The 25,137-nt window shown below is 38.9% G+C and overlaps 1 protein-coding gene across 6 annotated transcripts in view; it reads left to right on the top strand.

The window, feature by feature from the left end:
- Positions 1-25,137, top strand: part of LOC127877481 (uncharacterized) — a 119,818-nt gene that overhangs the window by 90,124 nt on the left and 4,557 nt on the right. For 5 of the 6 annotated variants that reach the window (XM_052423400.1, XM_052423401.1, XM_052423404.1 and 2 more), the window contains 11 exons: positions 345-521; positions 3,588-3,677; positions 5,424-5,468; positions 8,112-8,312; positions 10,383-10,575; positions 12,262-12,422; positions 16,853-16,978; positions 17,870-17,978; positions 18,981-19,144; positions 20,722-20,847; positions 22,071-22,188. In XM_052423400.1, coding sequence (XP_052279360.1) covers positions 345-521; positions 3,588-3,677; positions 5,424-5,468; positions 8,112-8,312; positions 10,383-10,575; positions 12,262-12,422; positions 16,853-16,978; positions 17,870-17,978; positions 18,981-19,144; positions 20,722-20,847; positions 22,071-22,188 — 1,510 coding nt within the window. The remainder of the gene's footprint in view (positions 1-344; positions 522-3,587; positions 3,678-5,423; positions 5,469-8,111; positions 8,313-10,382; positions 10,576-12,261; positions 12,423-16,852; positions 16,979-17,869; positions 17,979-18,980; positions 19,145-20,721; positions 20,848-22,070; positions 22,189-25,137) is intronic. The other variant, XM_052423405.1, reaches the window with a different exon arrangement.

The following is a 25,137-nucleotide window of genomic DNA, read 5'->3' on the forward strand; positions in this document are numbered from 1 at the left end:
TGGATCCTGCGATAACTTTAAAAAATCTTCATATTTTTTCATGAAACTTGATATATGGATAGATGGCGATATGGAGATTATGCACATCATTTCAATTTGTTCCTACATCAAGAATTCTGGTTGCTATGGCAACAAATATATAAAAAATAAATAAATAAATAAATCTGACAATTGTGGAGTTTCACTGCTTGGCATCTCTTGTACAATATCACATGTTACCTTTTTGCACCCAGGGGGCGATATGGAACAACACTGTATGCATGAAACCCATGAAACCCAGTTTTCCGAGATCTCATATTAAATTTAAGTTGTGACCATCCTCCTCTACTTTCTCTTCTTCACAGACACCACGAATCATGGAGGCGCAGGAGAAGAAACTGGATCCGTTTAGTCAAGTGTTCAAGGACGGGAACCATATGTCCAGTCAAGTGGTCAATGCAGGGAACCAGCCTGCCAGTCCGTTACAGGGAGTGATAAAGGAGGGGAACCTAGCAGTGAAATTAGATGTTATAGATGGAAAGGTATTACAGATGTTTCTGGGTTAAAAACTGAGAATTTGACCAAGCCAGCTAGTTAAGTTTTGAACTACATTTTGACAGCACTGGTTAATTGAGTTGGTGATCAGATTTTGGAACGAACCAGTTAGTCAAGTTGCTAATCTTAAGAATACATTTTCAATTCTCAGCCCCACTACATAACCTATATGGGGATCATATGCAATGATTGTAGCAACAATTCTGCCCCTACCTCTGATTTAAGATGTAGCATTACCATGCATGATTATGTGACTAAAATACTGTTGAAACAGTGACACATCTAAACAAGCACACTAAAACTGTGACTACGTTTGCCCACAATTTGTCACTCAATGCTTCTTCAGTAGAAGATGTTTTCACTACCTGCATGTTGAAGTGGTTGGGTACTTTTTTGCATCCAGATGTCCTGGACTCCTATTGCGACGAAAGCAACCTTTACGCTCACCTGAGAACAACATGCTCATGGTGAGCTTTTGTGATCATTTTTTGTCCGTCGTGTGTTGGGGTGTTGTCTGTCATGAACATTTTCCTTTTTCACACTCTGGAGGCCACATTCGTAACTAGAAATGGCGCGGCAGAGGCCGACGCGTATCCCCACGCCGAATGTTTGACCTAGGTGTGCCCCAGGGTTGGTAATGGGGCCATGCATAGCTGAGATTGACCGTATTGTCATAAGAGAAGTTCATCATCAATTAGAAGTGAATTGGTGTAGAAATGAAGAAGTTATAGTAAAAGGCAATTTTGGGTGGGTGTGACATATGTGGGCAGGGCGCCCCAGGGTTGGTAATTGTGCCATGCATAGTTGAGATTGACCGTATTGTCATAAGAGAAGTTCAGTATCAATTTGAAGTGAATCGGTGTAGAAATGAAGAAATTATAGTAAAAGGCAATTTTGGGCGGGTGTGGTCTATGTGGGCGGGGCCCCAGGGTTGGTAATGGGGCCATGCATAGTTGAGATTGACCGTATTGTCATAAGAGAGGTTCAGTATCAATTTGAAGTGAATCGGTGTAGAAATAAAGAAATTATAGTAAAAGGCAATTTTGGGTGGGTGTGGTCTATGTGGGCGGGGCGCCCCAGGGTTGGTAATGGGGCCATGCATAGTTGAGATTGACTGTATTGTCATAAGAGAAGTTCAATATCAATTTGAAGTGAAACAGTGTAGAAATGAAGAAATTATAGTAAAGGCAATTTTGGGTGGGTGTGGTCTATGTGGGCGGGGCCCCAGGGTTGGTTATGGGGCCATGCATAGTTGAGATTGACCCTAATGTCATAAGAGAAGTTCAGTATCAATTTGAAGTGAATCCGTGTAGAAATGAAAAAATTATAGTAAATGGAATTTTTTGGTGGGTGTGGCCTATGTTATAATATTTTGCTTAGTGTTCACCAGAAATTGCAACTAGAAATACTATAAAATAGTACAATTAGAGAGGGGGGGGGGGCATAGCCCTTTATCTCCCAGACCCCTGGCCTAATTTTCTGGATTTTACATTTGAGACAATTGACACCCCTGCATTTGTCCCAATGATATCTTAGCTAAGTTGTTCAGATCCATTTAACAATCTATTAAGCCGTATAAGTACATTTCTGGTAATATCTTCAAAGAAACTTGGTCAGAACAATTGTGTTAATGTTATCTGGGCCTAGTTTGAAAATGGTTTTGGACCATTAAAAAACATGGCCACCATAGGGCAGGGCAGTTTTCCTTATATATGGCTTTAGTAGTGTTTTTCCCAGGCCATTTTAGCGTGGCGAAAAGCCACGCCACCCTACCGGATCGCCACTCTGCCCTTTTCAAAGGCAAATTTCGCCACGCGCCCTTTTTTTTAAAGGCAAATTTCGCCACGCGCCCTTATCGATAACATCTTTATTGCCTTACGATCTAACTTGGTCCGCAAAATCAGCTTCCTTGATTGTCTGTGACGCTCCGACTGTGCTTGATTTACTCGAGAGACGTCAACGTCTAATCGAATATTAATTGAGCAGATTTAATCTATTACAGTGCTCGATTTATAGATAGGTCTTACTGACTCCTCCAAAGCTGTGAATTAGTCATGCGTGAATAACCTCGTGTCAGTATCAATCGATAATGCCGAAGGCTATGTTATACCAAGCGCATTTTTCGGTCGGCAATGTGTATACCTCCACGATAAAATCATTACTTCAGAGACTTTTGTTGAAAAACTCGATGTTATTCTCGTGGCAATTGTGCATTGCATGCATTATTCAGTTATATCAAAACATATATTTTTACGCATAATTACATTTAAAATCACAAACAAATTTATTCTTTATCGTTTTTGTCTTCAAGATAATTAGATCTAATTATTGAAATAATTACTGAGACGTATACTAATTTAACAAAATGCGAATCGCATATACGATTTTACGTTGCTATGCGCACCTGTCGCTTACATCATTTGACATTTTATCAACATGGCGGACTATACAGAATTAAATTGTGACTCGGCAAAAATGGCAAATAACGTCGTAAACAATCGAATTAACAATGGAGATTATACATTAAGAAGGAATTAATGAAATGTCTGTTATAATCAACGATGCATAAAAATTGCGATTACATGTTTCTCCCTAATTCAGGTATTCACGGAACGTTTTTGCCCTTTATTGCCTAAATGTCGCGCAAAAATGCCCTTTTTGCAAGTAATGCACCATGCCCCTTTGCCCTCCTGGGAAAAACACTATTTAGTTAAACCTTGTTAACACTCTTGAATTGACAATGACAGTGCAATCTTCACAAAACTTTGGTCAGATCATTTGCTATAATGATATCATTGCTGAATTTGAAAATGATTTTGATTCTTAAAAAACATGACCGACATGGGATGGGGCAGTTTTCTTTATATGGGTATAGAAAAGCCTTGTTAACTTTCTAATGGCCACCTTTATTTGCCAATCGTCAAGAAACTTGGTTCGAATGAAATCTCCGCTGAGCTTGAACACGCTTTCCAAATCCAAATTACAATTATTACTTAAGCATCAAACTACAGATCCATACTTCAGCTTCACAATACTTTTCCTTCATGTTACAGCGTGCAGGGGACCGGTCTTGGCGCCCAGTGTGGGCCGTACTGCGTGGACACGCCCTGTACCTGTGTAAGGAGAGACGGGACCCAGTCACAGTGAGTGGCCTTTTGACCATATGTGAGCCTTGCTCTGTGAAAAGGGGTTCTATGTATTTGCGTAAATTGTCGTCCCAGATTAGCCTTTGCAGTCTGCTCAGGCTAATCAGGAACGACCTTTTCTGACTATTCACTAAACTTGATTTTAATCAATAACAGTCTTTCTTTAAACAAAAAATACAAAACAAGAGGAAAGATGCATTTCTGGTTAGCTTGTGCAGAATTCATTGGCTAACCTGGGACAAAATTTTACGCAAATGCATTTAGACCCCTGTTCATAGAGCGAGGCTCGTTTGTTTAATGTTGTACCATTCTCTGCCTGTGTAAGGAACCATGTGACCCGGTTGACAATTATTGATTATATTTGAGCCTTGCACTGAGAAAATGGGGTTTAATGCATGTGCGTACAGGGATTTTTTTGGCCCGATTTTATAGCCGAAATTCGGCTATGTTCCCAATCCCAAAAAGTATACTTTTTTCCCAAAATGTGGCAAAAAATTCCCAATTGCCAAAAAAAATTTTTTTTTTTTTTTTTTTTAGAAAGAAGTCTTATGTGTATTTTATCTGAATTTTAATTCAATTACATCTAACAAAGTATTATATGATTTTTTTCTTTTAATTTGAATGATTATAAAGAGTTAAATCAAATTTAGTATTTCCCTAATCAGTGGACTTTTCGTGTGGAAAAAAAGGCTAATGAATTTATTTTCCCAATTTCATGAAAATGCCGATAAAATTCCCAATTCCAAAGCCATGGGCTATCTTCCCATATCACATCTAGCGTTGAAATTTTGGCTATTGCTGTAAGGCACACTTTTTATATGGGTTAACTTTATTTAATGAAATATTTTATGGCATATTCGTTGAATTTGAGTATTAATGTGGCTTTAAATGCAGTACATCTTGATCAGTCTGTGTTGAATGCAGTACATCATGGTCCGTCTGTGTTATATGCAGTGCATCATGATCAGTTGGTGTTAAATGTAGTACAGCATTGTAAGTTAGTGTTATATGCAGTACATCTTGATCGATCTGTGATGAAACGCAGTACCTCATAATACGTCTGTGTTTAATGCTTTAATTATGTTTATGACACCAGGACCTGATGTATTGTGTTCTTTATTTTTGCTCATCTGATCACAATGTGGCTTGTGTGTTGTGCGTTGTCAATATGTACATTGTTTATACTCTAGAGGCCACATTTATCTTTAAATCTTCATGTGACTTGGTCAGAAAAAGTGGCCCAATTACATCTTGGTCAAGTTGAAAAAACTAATATGAGATCAAAAACAAGGTCACTAGGTTAAATTAAAAGAAAAAGCTCGTTAACATAGTAGTTGTAACATTTGATGTCCAATATTCTTGAAACTTGGTCAGAACATTTGTTTTTATGATATCTTTGCCAAGTACACAAAATGTTTCAGTGCTTTGAAAAAAATGGCTTACATGAGGCAGTACAATATCTGTAACATGCCTATCGTGAAATACTGTTAACATTTCATTGACCACATTTATTATTATCTCCCGCTGAGGGATACAAAATTGGGGTTGTCTGTCCCTCGGTCTGTCAGTCAGTTACACAATTTTAAAATTGGCTGGGATATCAAAGGAACGAATTTACTTGTTGTTCATTTACATGTATTGGCTGAACTAGTCACCATACTCAGTCATATATATAGTCACCACTATGCACTATGTTGGTGGCTAAAGTTCCAGTTTCAGATTTTTCCTACTTTACTCTTGCAGCTTGTAGCCCATGCACTTCCCATGAAAGTGCGTGCAGGATCCCAGGTTTGTATTGCACACAGGTTGTCTCCCTTTTCCAGCTTTGCGTTGGGTTTGAGCCTTATTCTTCTTTAAAGCAAGCGTTTTTTGCACAGATATTTGTTCCCTTTGCAAGCTTTTGCTTACTGAGTGGTGTTTTTTAGCTCCGCTGTGTTCAGAGAAAACCTGAGGTATTGTGATAGCCAGCTAGTCGTCGTGGTGTCATGTCGTCCGCGTTGTGCTAAAACATTTTGTCAAAGTTATGAACATTGGCTCTAAAATCAAAGTGCTTCAACCTACAACTTTGAAACTTTGTATTTAGCTGCAACTTGATTAGTTCTACATGCCACACCCATTTTTGGGTCACTAGGTCAATGGTCAAGGTAACTTTGACCACTAAAAAAAAAATCAAAAAAATCGGACAAGATTTGCCGAGCGTGGCACCCATTATGCGGTGCTCTTGTTGTATTTTTGTGGTCAGGTATTTTGGCTTTGTCAGCTTTAGCAATGCTTATGTCCCTTTGTTCTCCAGTCTTTGCACCACATATATGTCCCTTTGTGAGGATTTGGCGATTCTTATAAGATTTCTTCCCTTTTGCCAGTTTTAGCACCAGTGTCAGTGCCTGTGCCAGTTTTTGCTGCAAGGTTGTGTCCCTTTGTCATATTGCGTTGAAGAGTTGCATCCATTTGTAGGTTTTTTGCACAAGGTATTTGTTAGCTTTTGTAGCAGGGTTCTGTCCATTTGTCAGCTTTTGCTGAAGGGTTGCTTCCCTTTGCGGAGATTTTGTTGCATAGTTGTATTCTTTGACTAGCTTTTGCTATGGGGGCGTGTCCCTTTTTTTTATAGGAAATTTGGGCTCTGCAGAAAAATCTAGTTTCTCTCAAACAGCAAATTTGTGTGATTGGATGATTTTCTTTGCAAAAGACTTTTGGTTTATTTTTGCTTGATATTCTTCAGATTCCACGAACCAAATCTGTTGCCTTTTGTTGGCTAGTTACATGTCTACTTTGCTGCTCTTATATTTGAGTCACACTGTCTGAAAAGGGGTTTTAATGCATGTGCCTAAAGTGTTGTTCCATATCTGCCTGTGCAGTCTGCACAGGCTAATCAGGGACAACAATTTCCGTTTAAACTGGATTTTTGCTTAGAAGTGACTTTCTTAAAACGAAAAATATAGCATAAAAGTGGAAAGTCTGGTCCCAGATTAGCCTGTGTGGTTTGCACAGGCTAATCTTGGATGGCACTTTACACACATGCATTAAACCCCCTTTTTACAGAGTGAGGATCATGTCTATTACGGTGCTGCACAATTAAGAACCTTGTTTGAAGTGTGAGTGTGAATTCATCAATTTATTTGGAATGCAAACAGGGTGTCAGTGTATCAGGAATGATATGAGTGTTATCCCCCACAGAATAACACAAAAAGGAAAGCTTTTTATTAAATGCTTTTGATAAAATGGTCATGGTGGTATTATGGTAATCTATCGACCGGGAGGTCACTGGTTTTATCCCAAATGTGGGAGCATTGTTTAGATCTCCCCAAAAGTACTGGTACTAGGCCCAGGCAACGGACTAGAGAGCGTTTCAAATAAGTAGTAAGTACTTTCAATGCAATCAAGCTGAAATAAAAAAAAATAAACTAAATGCTTTTAAAGCTTATTTTAAACATAATTTGTTTGGTGGTGGATGACATTTTTGTGATACATATAACACAGTTTTTTTCACAATTTGATGCCATTGAAATCAAGAATTGTCAACTTATTAATTTACTCTATTTTTTCAGTAACAAATAAACCACAGTAAAAAACCAATTTATCTCCCATGAATTTATCACTGCATAGCCCCTTGTATATTTCACTGCTTAGTCCATAATAGGTAAACATCAATATTGGTTTTATATTTCGCTGCTTAGTCAATAATAGGTAAACATCAATATTGGTTTTATTACATTAGACGCGCGCTGGGAAAACAGGTCTTTATGCAAATTGTATATTGCAAAGCTAATACCTGGTTAAGTTAACCTTGCTGACACTCAAAGGATGACATTTAGGTACAGTGTTTTTTTGGTCAGATATGGGACCCAAATTTTGCCCAATATCCAATCTTAAAACGTATATTTGTTTTTCCCAAATGACGCCCTAAAAATCCCAGTTGAAGGTTTTTACAACAAAATAAAATTAAACAAATCATTAATCTCTTTTTATGCCCCCCCCCCCCCAAATGACCAGAATTCAATAAAACTTTATGGGAAGCTTCACTGCCAAGAGGAGATGTGCATATTATCAGCCGGTTCTGGTTGGATGATTTTTCACAGAGTTATGGCCCTTTGAAATTTTCTATAAATTGTGCATATAGTGCAATTCTTGTCCCTACTTTTCCTTTTATCTGAATATATAGTTCAATATTGTGACAAAAAAAAAAAAAACCTTTGGGGAGCAACACCTGTCTCCGACGGTTTATTGTTTACAGTTCATCTCTATCCAGCTGCATTGATTGAAACATAATAAATTATTAATTTGTATTCTCAATAATTGTTAGCAAAAACCCCCACAACATCATTAATTTCAAAATTTTAGTTAAAATGACAGGCTTTTTTTTAAAATCAAAGGGACCTGGTCCCGCTCCAAAAATTGAGAGAAAAACAAACAAACTACCGTGTCTTGTTTCAGACGAGCGTGTTCTCATACGAAGAGCAGCCAATCTCCGTGAAGTCCTGTATCGTAGACATTGCCCACAGCTACACCAAGCGCAAGAACGTGTTCCGACTGAAGACGTACAACGGGTCGGAGTACCTGCTCCAGGCCGATGACCAGATGGACATGCTAGTCTGGATACGACACATCAGCGCCAACAATAATCCAGACCTTGACGTGAGTCAACCCTGTACCACTTAGATACTAACCCTTTACCACTTAGATTCTTACCCTTTACCACTTAGATTCTTACCCTTTACCACTTAGATTCTTACCCTTTACCACTTAGATACTAACCAGTTACCAGTTAGATACTAACCCTTTTCCACTTAGATACTAACCCTTTACCACTTAGATATTAAACCTTTACCACTTAGATAATAACACTTTACCACTTAGATCCTAACCCTTTACCACTTAGATACCAACCCTTTACCACTTAGATACTAACCCTTTACCACTTAGATAATAACACTTTACCACTTAGATAATAACACTTTACCACTTAGATAATAACACTTTACCACTTAGATACTAACCAGTTACCAGTTAGATACTAACCCTTTTCCACTTAGATACTATCCCTTTTCCACTTAGATACTAACCCTTTACCACTTATATACTAACCCTTTGCCACTTAGATAATAACACTTTACCACATGGATACTAACCCTTTATCACTTTGATAATAACCCTTTACCACTTTGATACTTAACCTTTACCACTTAAATACAAACCCTTTACCACTTAGATACTCAGCTTTACCACTTACATGTAGGTACTTACCCTTTACAACTTAGATACTAACAGTTAAACACTTACATGCGTATTTTGACCACTAGGATGCATATTTTGACCACATAGATACGTGTTTTGACGCGTTTGTAGTCCCTTAAAAAAAGGTTAAACTTAATAAATAACCTTTCTTACTAAATTCAAGTTTTAATGGTTTTATTTCCAAAATTAAGATACTGATGACCAGCAAACAGCATAAAACTTGAACAGACTGCAAATTACTTAGCCAAAGCCATTTCCACTTTGCCTCTTAGTGGGAATGGGTTAACCCTTTATCGCTCAGGGTTGATAAAAAAGTACTAATTTTTCTGGATTTATTTAAAAGTGAACTGTTTTGTCAACTATACTGAGGGGAGGTTGCAGGTTCTATCCCCACCGTGGAAGCGTTCTTTAGATCTTCCCCAAAGAGGCCAAGTCAGGAAAAGGACCAGTGTTTCCATAAGCTTTAGTATTCCGATGCAATTTAGCTGAAATAAATCACTGTCAACTCTATAAGAAGGGTATAGCATTTTACTTCCGAGAGATGGTTCCAAAATCACACACCTGTAGCATGTTGTTTAATTGACTGAAAAACGTAAGGACAAACAATGTTGTTGTTTAATTTTAGGAAAAGAGAGGGACAAACAATATTGTTGATAAATTGACTAGCAAAAGATCGGACAAACAGTGTTGTTTTATTGACAGGCAAACATAGATACAAACATCCCATGTTGTTGTTTAAGGCAAACAACAGGCAAGGAAGTGAGATATACTGTTGTTTATTTGACAGGCCATTTGTGTGTTATATACTGTTGTTTATTTGACAGGCAAATGGTGTGTAATATACTGTTGTTTATTTGACAGGCCATTGGTGTGAGATATACTGTTGTTTATTTGACAGGTCAATGGTTTGTAATATACTGTTGTTATTTGACAGGCCAATGGAGTGTAATATACTGATGTTTATTTGACAGGCCAATGGTGTGAGTTTTACTGTTTTTTATTTGACATGCCAATTGTGTGTAATATACTCTTGTTTTTTATTTGACAGGCCAATTGTGTGTAATATACTCTTGTTGTTTATTTGACAGGCCAATTTTGTGTAATATACTGTTGTTTATTTGACAGGTCAATGGTGTGTAATATACCATTTTTTATTTGACAGGCCAATGGTGTGTAATATACTGTTGTTTATTTGACAGGCCAATGGTGTTGGTGTGTAATATACTGTTGTTTATTTGACAGGCCAATGGTGTGTAATATACTGTTGTTTAGTCGACAGGCCAATGGTGTGTAATATACTGCTGTTTATTTGACAGGCCATTGGTGTGTAATATACTGTTGTTTGTTTGACAGGCCAATGGTGTATAATATACTCTTGTTGTTTATTTGACAGGCCAATGGTGTATAATATACTCTTGTTGTTTATTTGACAGGCCAATGGTGTGTAATATACTGTTGTTAATTTGACAGGCCAACGGTGTTACAAACGCCGAGCTGATTATCCGCAAGAGCCAGGAGCTTACTGAGTCGGGACCAACCCTGGGGAGCAACACGTCCCCAACCCCCGCCCATAAGATCACCAAGAAACTCTCTGTTATCAAACAGAAGGTGCCGCAGTCACCCAGCATCAAGAGACGCAAGACAGTGTCCGGGGATAAACTTGGTGAGTTGTTATTACACAGCAATCTGGGGAAAATGTGTTACTTGTTATTAATTTACATTTCAGATAAAAATAACCAATTTTGTGTAAGCCTTTTTTTTTTAATGGAAACACTCCTTTTTTTCCTACAAAGTCCCTTGCATAGGCCCTTTTCTTTAAGAGACTTTCTTTTAAATTTCAAATCATGAAGCATTACACAAATAAAGTTGACCATGATAAATCTGTCATTTTTTGTAAGTTTTGTTGATACAGGCCAGGGGGTTTTCTAGTCTTTTGGGGGAAAGAAGTCTGGTAAAAATTTTGTTATCAATAAAATTGGCAAATTCGAGAATTATTTATCAACAAAAAGGACTTCATTACAGGGGTTGTAATATTCCGGATTGATCCGGAAATCCGGATTTCAAGGCACCAGGGTCACTTTTGAGATCAATAAAAATTCGAGTTTTGTTTGGGGGGGGGGGGGGGTAAGGAGTGATTCTTGGTTTATTTCGGTTCTACAGAAGATAACTCCTGCGCTGATATCATAAAATTTATTAGTGTCGTGTTCTGAGAAAACTGGGCTTAATTCATGTGCCTAAAGTGTTGTACCAGATTAGCCTGTGTAGTCTCCTCACCGAAAATCAAGTTTAGGCGGAAAGTGTCGTCCCTGATTAGCCTGTGCGGACTGCACAGGCTAATCTGGGATGACACTTTACGCACATGTATTATGCCCAGTTTTATCAGAACAAGACACATTAGTATTTATCCTGTGAATTCCAATCAACAATGCATTTATAAACATGGAGTAACAACGAAAAAATCCCAAGTTTTAAGGTAAATTTTGACCACGTAACCTATGTTTAGAAGCTTATAAACGTAATTACTTTTTTTATATTTTTATTGTTTCTTTACATAAACGATTAATATGATAAACTGTGACATTGGAACATAGGAAAACAACAGTGAATCTTACTTTGCGTGAACAGGTGTGTGGGGGGTGGTAAATTTAGCCACTTGACGAATAATTTATGATTACGTTTTCTTGTAACAGCATCAGTTTTTAGGTGGAAATCGTTAATATTATATATATTTATGTGATATTATTTAGTGCTGTTTATATAATGGGCTAAGGTTGTACATTTTAATGATTATTTTTTTATTTCAATTTTTCCTGTATTTTTCAAAATATTTGGTTAATGTAGTATAATATTATGCAGAAAAATATAAGAATTTTTTTTTAAAAAAACTTTCTTTTGCTATAATAAAATGCATTTAAAACTGCTTGGAAATGCAATCTAGAAGGGTCTGAAAATGATTTAAATCAATTTTTGTCCGGGGGACTTAGCCCCCCTTTATCCCCTGACAAAGGTGCTGCCCCTTGACCCCGCGGAAGGCCTGCAGAGCCAGACCCCTGGCTTGTTTTCAGGATTGGCAATCTGGTCCTGTTATGACCCCTGTCATTAAAGTTACATATTTTGTAGTATGTTTACAAAATGAAGTAGTACAGCCATATAATCATAAGTCAGAAGAGACTTCTTTCTAAAAAAAAAAAAAAAAAAAAAATCAATTGGGATTTTTTTTTCATCATTTATCATTTTGGTTTGGGATTGGGTCCGTTTGCTTTGGGATTGGGTCCATTTTAAGGCCTTTTTTTACATAGCATAAAAACCCCTGCAGGCTCAAAGGGATCCTTGTCTGTTTCATTCATAGAGGACACCGGGAAGCCGAAGACGTGGAAGGGTAAGCTAGGGAAGAGCATTAAGAAGCACATGGGCTCGAGTTCGTCCACCGGTCAAATTGCAGTTGTACCTGAGACCGGAGGGATGTTCGGGGTGCCATTGGAGGACTGTCTGCCCTCACCCAACAATGAGGTCAGTTTTTGTTACACCCTCACCCAACAATGAGGTCAGTGTTTGTTACACCCTCACCCAACAATGAGGTCAGTGTTTGTTACATCCTCACCTAACAATGAGGTCAGTATTTGTTACACCCTCACCCAACAATGAGGTCAGTGTTTGTTACATCCTCACCTAATAATGAGGTCAGTGAATGTTTTACCCTCATCTAACAATGAGGTCAGTGTTTGTTACACCCTCACATAACAATGAGGTCAGTGTTTGTTACACCCTAACATAACAATGAGGTCAGTGTTTGTTACACCCTCACATAACAATGAGGTCAGTGTTTATTACACCCTCACTCAACAATTAGGTCAGTGTTTGTTACACTCTCAACCAACAATGAGGTCAGTGTTTGTTACACCCTCACATAACAATGAGGTCAGTGTTTGTTACACCATCACATAACAATGAGGTCAGTGTTTATTACACCCTCACATAACAATGAGGTCAGTGCTTATTACACCCTCACCCAACAATTAAGTCAGTGTTTGTTACACTCTCAACCAACAATGAGGTCAGTGTTTGTTACACCCTCACCTATCAATGAGGTCAGTGTTTGTTACATCCTCACCTAACACAGGTCAGTGTTTGTTACAACCTGAGCCAACAATGAGGTCAGTGTTTGTTGAAACCTCACCTAACAAAGGTACTCTGTGACATTTAATTTCAACTACACTTTTTTGCACCAAGGGGGCAATATTTTGTTTTTCAGACTTTTCATTTGGATCTTAATATAGTGATATGGCGTTTATCCGGAAACGTCCGTTCTGGCAGAAATGTCTGGATTAACTAATCTTTCGGATTATCGAACCAGTGCAGTTTTGACAAGAGTTTAATACTTACCTTATGACATACACCTGATGTTTATGTACATTTACATGCTTATTTTGCATCAAGAATGATATTTTCTTGTTACGCAGACATTTATTAAGTTTAAAAAATCAAATGTTGTAAAACAATATAATTACAAAAACGCGTAACGGTTAAACCCAATTGTAGTGCATGTACACACCATGAGGACTGCGTGTATCTTGTGTGATACTGCCGCAGTGAAAAGATGTTGTCATGGGTGACACGCGAGCTGTAAGTTGGTAACGTTACATAGTTACAAATCAAGGGTGTTAAAGGCAAATGAAAATAAAACATAAAACTGCGATGCTGTTTTAATATCTTTATTTATAACCCGTCTCAGAATGTTGAAATGATTAAAATAGTGACATGTTAAAAATCATAGCGACAATTTGTTAATGGATTGTTTAAATAATCCTAGCACAACTTTTCACGCATAACACGTTCATTTCGTTTTTTTCTGAATGAACATGTCAATTAAAGTATTTAACAAATTTGTAATGACGGTCCGATTGTTATCAGCGTCTAAATTGGTCGCGTGTTCAGCTCATAAAAGACATTGAAGAAAATCATACATCAAATCAAGTGTGTCATTTAAGATGCATTTTGTAAAGCTGACACCTGAATTAAAGTTTAAGCAAAGTCGGAGTCGAATCATGTTTAGTCACTACTATTAGCTATCACTTCTTAACAAATAATATTTCACGCCTCGGTGATCATGCTTTTGTTTAAACGACAGGTAGGCCATTAAGCCTAAAACAACAATTCTTCACGCCTCGGTGAATGCGCTTTTGTTTATTCGGCTGGGGTTGATTAAGCCCCCATGTTGGGAAGCATCCGGATTAACGTGACATTATTACAGCTAAATACACAGATCGGTGTCGCAAAATGTATGTCCGGATCCAGAACACGAGATTTCGGACTTAACGAGGGAAAATACTGCATAATAAATCCGTTCCCCTTGACCCTCGTCAAAATCGGGAGTTTTCCGGACTATCCAATTCTGGATTAAGGCGGGTTCACTGTAATTGAATAAGAAAAATAAAAATTTGAGTATGATTCCAGGGCACGTTTCCATCCCTACTAATTATACACAGTTTGATAAGTTTTAGTGTCTAAATTACTTATTATGCCCCCCTTCGAAGAAGAGGGGGTATATTGCTTTGCTCATGTCGGTCTGTCTGTCTGTTGGTCTGTCGGTCGGTCGGTCCATCCACCAGGTGGTTGTCAGACGATAACTCAAGAACGCTTGGACCTTGGATCATGAAACTTCATAGGTACATTGATCATGACTCGCAGATGACCCCTATTGATTTGAGGTCACTAGGTCAAAGGTCAAGGTCACGGTGACCAGAAATAGTAAAATGGTTTTTGAAAGATAACTCAAGAACGCATACGCCTAGGATCATAAAACTTCATGGGTAGTTTGATCATGACTCGCAGATGACCCCTTTTTATTTTGAGGTCACTAGGTCAAAGGTCAAGGTCACAGTGACCCGAAATAGTAAAATGGTTTCCGGATGATAACTCGAGAACGCTTACACCTAGGATCATGAAACTTCATGGGTAGATTGATCATGATTCGCAGATGACCCCTATTGATTTTGAGGTCACTAGGTCAAAGGTCAAGGTCACGGTGACCCAAAATAGTAAAATGGTTTTCGGATGATTACTCAAGAACGCATATGCCTAGGATCATGAAACTTCACAGGTAGATTGATCATGTCTCGCAGATGACCCCTATTGATTTTGAGGTCACAAGTTCAAAGGTCAAGGTCACAGTGACCCGAAAAAGTAAAATGATTTTTGGATGATAACTCAAGAACGCTTTTGCCTAGGATCATGACACTTCATAGGTACATTGATCGTGACTCGCAGATGACCCCTATTGATTTTCAGGTCACAAGTTCAAAGGTCGTCATAGTGACAAAAAACGTATTCACACAATGGCTGCCACTACAACGGACAGCCCATATGGGGGGCATGCATGTTTTACAAACAGCCCTTGTTATAAATAGTTTTATCAATTAAAGGGAGTATTTAAAGTTTGTGTTTGGAATGTTCATCCATGCTCTTTAACACATGTCTTGTTTTAGTTTGAAACCAGCCTGGCATATGTTAAAGCTCAAAAGCCTTATTCTTATTGAAACCAGCCTGGAATATGTTTAAGCTCAAAGCCTTATTCTTATTGAAACCAGCCTGGAATATGTTTAAGCTCAAAGCCTTATTCTTATTGAAACCAGCCTGGGAGATATTTAAGCTCAAAAGCCTTATTCTTATTGAAACCAGCCTGGAATATGTTTAAGCTCAAAGCCTTATTCTCATTTAAACCAGGCTGGGAGATATTTAAGCTCAAAAGCCTTATGCTTATTGTCCCCTACCGGACTTATGGTTTGCGCTTAGTCTGTCCGTCCGTCCGTCACTCTTTTCTGGATCCTGCGATAACTTTTAAAGTTCTTAATATTTTTTCATGAAACTTGAAACATAAGTAGATGGCAATATGGACATTATGCACGTCATTTCATTTTGTTCCTACGTCAAAAATTCTGGTTGCTATGGCAACAAATAGACTTGAAATACTGCTGAACATGGTGGTTTTCTGGATCCTGCGATGACTTTAAAAGTTCTTAATATTTTTTCATGAAACTTGAAACATGGATAGATAGCAATATGGACATTATGCACATCATTTCACTCATTCCTACGTTAAAAATTGTGGTTGATATGGCAACCAAAAAAATAACAATCTGAAAATGGTGGAATTTCTGACAATGGTGGAGCCAGTAGGGGACAATATTGCTTGACAATAGCCTTGTTGAAACCAGCCTTGCATATATTAAAGCTCAAAAGCCTTATTCTTATTGAAACCAGCCTGGTATATATTAAAGCCCAAAGGACTTATTCTTATTGAAACCAGCCTGAGAGATATTTAAGCTCAAAAGCCTTATTCTTACTGAAACCAGCCTGGTACATGTATATATTAAAGCTCAAAGGCCTTATTCTTATTGAAACCAGCCTGGTATATATTAAAGATCAAAGGACTTATTCTTATTGAAACCAGCCTGGTATATATTTAAGCTCAAAAGCCTTATTCTTATTGAAACCAACCATGTATATATTTTTGCTCAAAGGCCTTATTCTTATTGAAACCAGCCTGGTATATATTTAAGCTCAAAAGCCTTATGCTAATTGAAACCAGCCTGGTATATATTTAAGCTCAAAAGCCTTATTCTTATTGAAACCAACCATGTATATATTTTTGCTCAAAGGCCTTATTCTTATTGAAACCAGCCTGGTATATATTTAAGCTCAAAAGCCTTATGCTAATTGAAACTAGCCTGGTATATATTTAAGCTCAAAGGCCTTATGCTATTTTAAGCACTTTTGAGTTTGTTTGTCTTGGTAGAACCAGTACCAGATGTCTTTAGTACCTGTACCGCAGGCTATTCTGGGATGGAACTTAATGAACAAGCATTAAGCCCATTTTTTGCAGAACAGTGAACCGCTTGGTCTGTAATAATTAAACACCATATCATAATCCTATGTTTCAGTTTGTGCCCCTCATAGTGGACCTATGTATCCAGATAGTTGAGGCACGTGGACTGGAGATGACTGGTGTCTACCGTATCCCTGGTAACAAGGCAGCCGTAACCATACTACAAGAAGAATTCAACAAGGTGCGCATGACGTGGGTCTAAGTGTTGATTGAAAAGCAATTATAACACTAAAATCTTAGAAGAAAAAATATTCTTTAATGTTAGAGAAATGCTTTATTTAGAGTCAAACTTGGTATTTACAACCTCTATCTACAGCATTCTGCCTGTAGAACATTTTCTTTAGGAGACAATCACCAGTGGAAGCCTACGTGTATTCAAACGCCAGACGTATTTTTTTAATGTTTAAGTTCATTATTTATTTTAAAGTCTCAGAATGTGTTGTTGAATACAGGCCCAACATTCAGTGTATTTGTACAGTTAAGCATACTTTTGCAAAAAGGATGGCATACAATTCTTGGGAAGATGCCGGGATGCAATAATGGCTGCTTGAGTAAGGATGTTTTTAACCAGATAAAGAAGGCCTACATTTGTTCTTTCACCCGCATTTCAAATATTTTAAAATGGCACAGAGGTTGTCACTTTTTACTACAGAAAACTAGCTCATCAGAAAGCATATGTAAATAAGGGTCATAAAATGATAATTATCAGGCCGTTATTATAATTTGTAGATAATTGAGCCCAACTTAGGGAAAATAAGGTTTCATGCATGTGAGTTAAGTGTTGTATAAGATTGTCTGTCCCCGTTTCATCTTTGCAGCCCGCACAGGCTTATCAGTCAAAACACTTTCCGCTTTAAGGAACGTTCTGTTTAAATGAAGTATTTTCTAGGGGAAAATCAAGTTTAGGAGGAAAGTATGGTCCTTGAATAGCCTGTGCAGACTGCAAAGATGAAACGGGGACAGACATTTCCGACCATGCATTGGGTCAGATTTTCCCACAGTGACGCTCAAATTATGACGCCATGTAATTGTTGCATAACCCAGTATTGTCACTATGTTATTTTTGTCGCAGGGTATCGACTGTATGAACCTGGAGCATGAGAAGTGGTGTGACGTGAACGTGATCAGTTCTCTATTGAAGTCTTTCTTCCGCCAGCTTCCCGAGCCACTAATTCCTGATGGTAAGTCTGGCAATTTGATGCTGGTTTTTATTATCCCCCGCCATAGGTCGAGGGATTTTGTTTTGGTGTTGTCTGTCCGTCTTTCCGTCCGTCTGGAGCCATATCTTGGAAGTGCTTGGGCGGGTTTCATTGAAACTTGGTATGAGTATATATATGGATAACAGGATGATGCAAACCAAATGGCATTGTAAACCATCTGTTTATAACGCAGTTATGGCCCTTTGTATCTTGAAAAAATGCTTTTTCAAGTGTCAAATATAACATTTTGTGTCCAGAAGCATATTGGCGTGGATTATCAATTCAACGAATTTGCTTGTTTACTTTATTACAGTGATTTTTTTGGTCTTTATAAAGTACTAAAAAACGGCACTTTTGAAATAAAGACAAAACTGCAAATTTCCAAATTGCTTTAAAAAAAATCCTAATTAATGGTCTCAAAAAAATAATATATATATATTTTTTTTTTTAAATAACATTTAGTTAGTTTCCCTATGCAGCTCTATAGCTTGAACCGAAGTTATTATAATATTGACAACTTGATTACACTTAGTTTTCAATGTTTATGTATTTTGAAGCAAAAAATATAATACACCAATTTCCCAATCTTCACCACGAGAATTTTCCCATATTTTTCCCATATTTTCCCATATTTATCCCAATTGGGCTGGTACCTGTACTTTTACCAATTGGATAAAAAAAAAAATCGCTGTATTAAATCAGGAACAATTTTTTTTTAGAGAGATACTCCTGTTATCTTAAAGATACTTTAAAATCTTTTATGTTTGTTGGCATGAAATTTCTTGGTTAAAAAAAAGACTTGTAGACTAATCATTTCATCGATTTGTAATGTTGAAAAAATGATGTGTTTGTGTTAAATTTATGGATCGTTCAACCGATGATATCAATGACAATTATAAACCCAAAAATAAAAATGATTGCTCAGTATTTCTCTATTTTACGCTAGTTAGCTTTAAATAAACTATGTGGATGGTTTTGTTGCAGACCTGTACCAGCCATTCATCGATGCAAGCCGTAATAAGGACCCGGAGAAGCGCATGTTGAAGCTGAAGGCACTCATACACAAACTGCCGGAGCACCATCTAGAGACGTTCAAACACCTTGCGCGACACCTGAACCGCGTAGCCCAGTACGCTGACGTCAACAGGGTAAGTCCGCCCAGGTCAAGGAGGTCACGGGTTCAATCACGCTATGGGTGCATTGTTTAGATCTCCCTTAGAGACTGATTCTACCCTTGTTTTATCTGTAGTAATGTACAATTTCCTGGGTTATTTGCCCTTTTTTCATCCTTAATGGTCCACACTTTCATGAGTTTGTTGCCCTTTTATCGTCTTTAATGGTCCAAACTCTCATGAGTTTGTTGTCATTAAATGTAAGCTGACAAAGGGTTGTTTGAATGTAAGTCATTTTTAGCTCGGCTGTTTTCGGAAAAAAAAACGGAGATATTGTCATAGCCAGCTCGTTGTGTCGTCCGCCTTCCACGTCGTGCTTAAACCTTAACATTTTGTCAATGTTTTGAACATTGGCTATAAAATCTAAGTGCTTCCACCTACAACTTTGAAACTTAATATGTAGCTGCACCTTGATGAGTTCTACACGCCTGACCCATATTTGGGTCACTAGGTCAAAGCTCAAGGTCACTGTGACCTCTAAAAAAAATATATAATAATTTCTGACAAGCTTTCATTTATTAAAAAATGCACCTGCAGCCGAGTGTTGGCACCCGTTATGCAGTGCTCTTGTTTGAATAATTACTTTGATGGCCTCTACATGCTGTTGTTATTCTGTATTCAAACTAGAGCTGCAACAGTTTGAATCAACTTAAAAATATTATGTAGGAATGGCAAAATAGTCTATAGGTATAACTAAATCATTTGATGGGTTCTTGTACCAAAGCATTTGAAAAATGTTAATTAAAAGCAATTTTAAGACACAGTATAGTGATTTTTATGCCACCGGAACAAATGATCGGGGGTATACTGTTTTTGGCCTGTCTGTCATTGTGTGTGTCAGTCAAAAACTTTAACCTTGGTCATAACTTTTGCAATATTGAAGATAGCAACATGATATTTGGCATGCATGTGTATCTCATGGAGCTGCACATTTTGAGTGGTGAAAGGTCAAGGTCATTCTTCAAGGTCAAAGGTCAAAAATGGCTTCAAAGCGGCACAGTGTGTCACAAACACAGCTCTTGTTTCTTTTGACAACCCCTGCAACAAAGTAGAGATGGTTTTATTGTATGGTTTTAGCGGAATATATGTTTTTATTGTTGAAAAAAATCTATTACCCAGGAATATTTAAGATTTATATATGTTTCACTGCAAAAATAATGGTCAGAATATAATAATAATTATTGCATTATTTTTTCCATTAGTTACATTGGTCATCATATATCTTTAATGTTAAGTGACACATGAAAAGTGTGCAGAATATGTGTTTGTCATCACAATGTTGACATGAATAGGAATTGATAAGCCTGGAGTCATATTGCCTACAAAAATGTATAAAGTCATAATGCAACCTGCTCCAAATATTGTAAAATCATTTATCCTTGGGAGCATTCAATTTCGTGGTTTAAAAAAAGACATTCCTGGACACATTGATTTTGGAAAGAACAATAACCACCTTTTCAATGTGTTTGTGGATCGGTAAACCCAAAAAAATCAAAGAAAATTAATGTCTGACGAAGATAAATAATTTTACAGTAGTCTGGTAATTCTTTCAGATGCAGGCCAAGAACCTTGCTATCGTGTTTGGGCCGACATTGATCCGCAAGGCCGACGACAACATGGTAGCCATGGTGACAGACATGTCGGACCACTGCAAGATCATAGAAAGCATTATTCTCCATGTATGTACTGTACTTAAGCTTATATAAGGCACAGCCATGTATGACGCGCACCAATTCTGGAAATTACAATTTTGGGGTGTAAAACTATAATAACTTACGGAATACTGAAATGTCAAGGACCACAAACAGTCTTCACCTGATTTTGTCAGAGCACCAGGCTCTCAAAATCACTTTTCTGGAGACCTTTAACTTACCCAGCTGTCTTGTGATGCAGCTTATTGAACATTCTATGAACTTCACTTCATTGTGGGTTTAATTAGTGATCAAGAATTATATTTATTTTGTTTGTGTGTAACTTGTTATGTTTCTAGTTGGTTAACTGCTACCATATTTCACCACAGCAAGAATACAGTTGTTATTTATAATCTGCCATAATAATCTTTTGTGAAATAAAATTGAAGTAAAAAGAACTACACAATAAGACCAATTAGGACAATCTTCACTTGCCCCAAGCTAACAGCAAACATCCAATTCTTAAGGCTAGTGGATTAGAAACTAGTGGATAAGAGGCTAGTGGGTTTGAGGCTAGTGGGTTAGAAGCTAGTGGATTAATTAGAGGCTAGTGGATTAGAGGCTAGTTGGTTAGAGGCTAGTGGGTTAGAGGCTAGTGGGTTTGAGGCTGGTGGGTTTGAGGCTAGTGGATTAGAGGCTAGTGGGTTAGAGGCTAGTGGGTTTAAGGCTAGTGGGTTAGAGGCTAGTGGGTTAGAGGCTGGTGGGTTTGAGGCTGGTGGGTTTGAGGCTAGTGGGTTTGAGGCTAGTGGGTTAGATACTAGTGGGTTAGAGGCTAGTGGATCAGAGGCTAGTGGGTTAGAGGCTAGTGGGTTAGAGGCTAGTGGGTTAGATGCTGGTGGGTTTGAGGCTGGTGGGTTTGAGGCTAGTGGGTTTGAGGCTAGTGGGTTAGAGGCTAGTGGGTTAGAAACTAGTTGGTAAGAGGTTAGTAGATTAGAGGCTTGTGGGTTAGAGTCTTGTGGGTTAGAGGCTAGTGGGTTTGAGGCTAGTGGGTTAGAGGCTAAAAGGTTACAGGGAAGCTTGCTCAAAAAGGCTTGGGTGTGCCTAAAGACCAGTGGAAAGCAGACCCATATGATGACATTTTCTGATTAAGTATTGGCATCATCTGCAGTTAGCTGAGGGTTTGTTATTTTACAAAGATTTGCTACATGCTTTATGTTTGTTTCTGTGTGAGTGGTTCTTTGGCTCCTGTACATGCTACATGTTTGTTTCAGTGTGAGTGGATCTTCGGCTCCTGGGACATGGACAGCAGCGTCCCCACAGATGACGAGGCTGCAGAGTGCATGTCCTTGGTGTCAGCGCCCTCCAGCAGTAACATGAGAGAGGAGGCCGGTATGGACTGGTTCATTCACCCATTACCACTAAGATACATCGGGGCTGGTTCATTCACCCATTACCACTGAGATACATCGGGGCTGGTTCATTCACCCATTACCACTGAGATACATCGGGACTGGTTCATTCACCCATTACCACTGAGATACATCGGGACTGGTTCATTCACCCATTACCACTGAGATACATCGGGGCTGGTTAATTCACCCATTACCACTGAGATACATCGGGACTGGTTCATTCACCCATTACCACTGAGATACATCGGGGCTGGTTCATTCACCCATTACCACTGAGATACATCGGGGCTGGTTCGTTCACCCATTACCACTGAGATACATCGGGGCTGGTTCATTCACCCATTACCACTAAGATACATCGGGACTGGTTCATTCACCCATTACCACTGAGATACATTGGGTCTGGTTCATACACCCATTACCACTGAGATACATCGGGGCTGGTTCGTTCACCCATTACCACTGAGATACATCGGGACTGGTTCATTCACCCATTACCACTGAGATACATCAGGGCTGGTTCATTCACCCATTACCACTGAGATACATCGGGACTGGTTCATTCACCCATTACCACTGAGATACATCAGGGCTGGTTCATTCACCCATTACCACTAAGATACATCGGGGCTGGTTCATTCACCCATTACCACTAAGATACATCGGGGCTGGCTCATTCACCCATTACCACTGAGATACATAGGGACTGGTTCATTCACCCATTACCACTGAGATACATAGGGACTGGTTCATTCACCCATTACCACTGAGATACATTGGGGCTGGTTCATTCACCCATTACCACTGAGATACATAGGGACTGGCTCATTCACCCATTACCACTGAGATACATAGGGACTGGTTCATTCACCCATTACCACTGAGATACATTGGGGCTGGTTCATTCACCCATTACCACTGAGATACATAGGGACTGGCTCATTCACCCATTACCACTAAGATACATCGGGGCTTGTTCATTCACCCATTACCACTGAGATACATTGGGGCTGGTTCATTCACCCATTACCACTGAGATACATTGGGGCTTGTTCATTCACCCATTACCACTGAGATACATTGGGGCTGGTTCGTTCACCCATTACCACTGAGATACATCGGGGCTGGTTCATTCACCCATTACCACTGAGATACATCGGGGCTGGTTCATTCACTCATTACCACTGAGATACATTGGGGCTGGCTCATTCACCCATTACCACTGAGATACATAGGGACTGGTTCATTCACCCATTACCACTGAGATACATTGGGGCTGGTTCGTTCACCCATTACCACTGAGATACATTGGGGCTGGTTCATTCACCCATTACCACTAAGATACATCGGGGCTGGTTCATTCACCCATTACCACTGAGATACATAGGGACTGGTTCATTCACTCATTACCACCGAGATACATGGGGGCTGGTTCATTCACCCATTACCACTGAGATACATCGGGGCTGGTTCATTCACCCATTACCACTGAGATACATCGGGGCTGGTTCGTTCACCCATTACCACTGAGATACATCAGGGCTGGTTCATTCACCCATTACCACTAAGATACATCGGGACTGGTTCATTCACCCATTACCACTGAGATACATTGGGTCTGGTTCATACACCCATTACCACTGAGATACATCGGGGCTGGTTCGTTCACCCATTACCACTGAGATACATCGGGACTGGTTCATTCACCCATTACCACTGAGATACATCAGGGCTGGTTCATTCACCCATTACCACTGAGATACATCGGGACTGGTTCATTCACCCATTACCACTGAGATACATCAGGGCTGGTTCATTCACCCATTACCACTAAGATACATCGGGGCTGGTTCATTCACCCATTACCACTAAGATACATCGGGGCTGGCTCATTCACCCATTACCACTGAGATACATAGGGACTGGTTCATTCACCCATTACCACTGAGATACATAGGGACTGGTTCATTCACCCATTACCACTGAGATACATTGGGGCTGGTTCATTCACCCATTACCACTGAGATACATAGGGACTGGCTCATTCACCCATTACCACTGAGATACATAGGGACTGGTTCATTCACCCATTACCACTGAGATACATTGGGGCTGGTTCATTCACCCATTACCACTGAGATACATAGGGACTGGCTCATTCACCCATTACCACTAAGATACATCGGGGCTTGTTCATTCACCCATTACCACTGAGATACATTGGGGCTGGTTCATTCACCCATTACCACTGAGATACATTGGGGCTTGTTCATTCACCCATTACCACTGAGATACATTGGGGCTGGTTCGTTCACCCATTACCACTGAGATACATCGGGGCTGGTTCATTCACCCATTACCACTGAGATACATCGGGGCTGGTTCATTCACTCATTACCACTGAGATACATTGGGGCTGGCTCATTCACCCATTACCACTGAGATACATAGGGACTGGTTCATTCACCCATTACCACTGAGATACATTGGGGCTGGTTCGTTCACCCATTACCACTGAGATACATTGGGGCTGGTTTATTCACCCATTACCACTAAGATACATCGGGGCTGGTTCATTCACCCATTACCACTGAGATACATAGGGACTGGTTCATTCACTCATTACCACTGAGATACATAGGGACTGGTTCGTTCACCCATTACCACTGAGATACATCGGGGCTTGTTCATTCACCCATTACCACTGAGATACATCGGGGCTGGTTCATTCACCCATTACCACTGAGATACATAGGGACTGGTTCATTCACTCATTACCACTGAGATGCTCACTTTGACGTGTTTGAAGTCCTTTAGAAAATCAAATTAAATATAGATTATAGTTTTAAAGGCTTAGTTTCAAATCATGTGATACTGATGAGTTGCAAACATCATAAAACCTGACCAGACTGTGGCAGGCTTTTGC

The sequence above is a fragment of the Dreissena polymorpha genome, chromosome 4 (assembly GCF_020536995.1).
Source record: "Dreissena polymorpha isolate Duluth1 chromosome 4, UMN_Dpol_1.0, whole genome shotgun sequence".
Taxonomy (NCBI): domain Eukaryota; kingdom Metazoa; phylum Mollusca; class Bivalvia; order Myida; family Dreissenidae; genus Dreissena; species Dreissena polymorpha.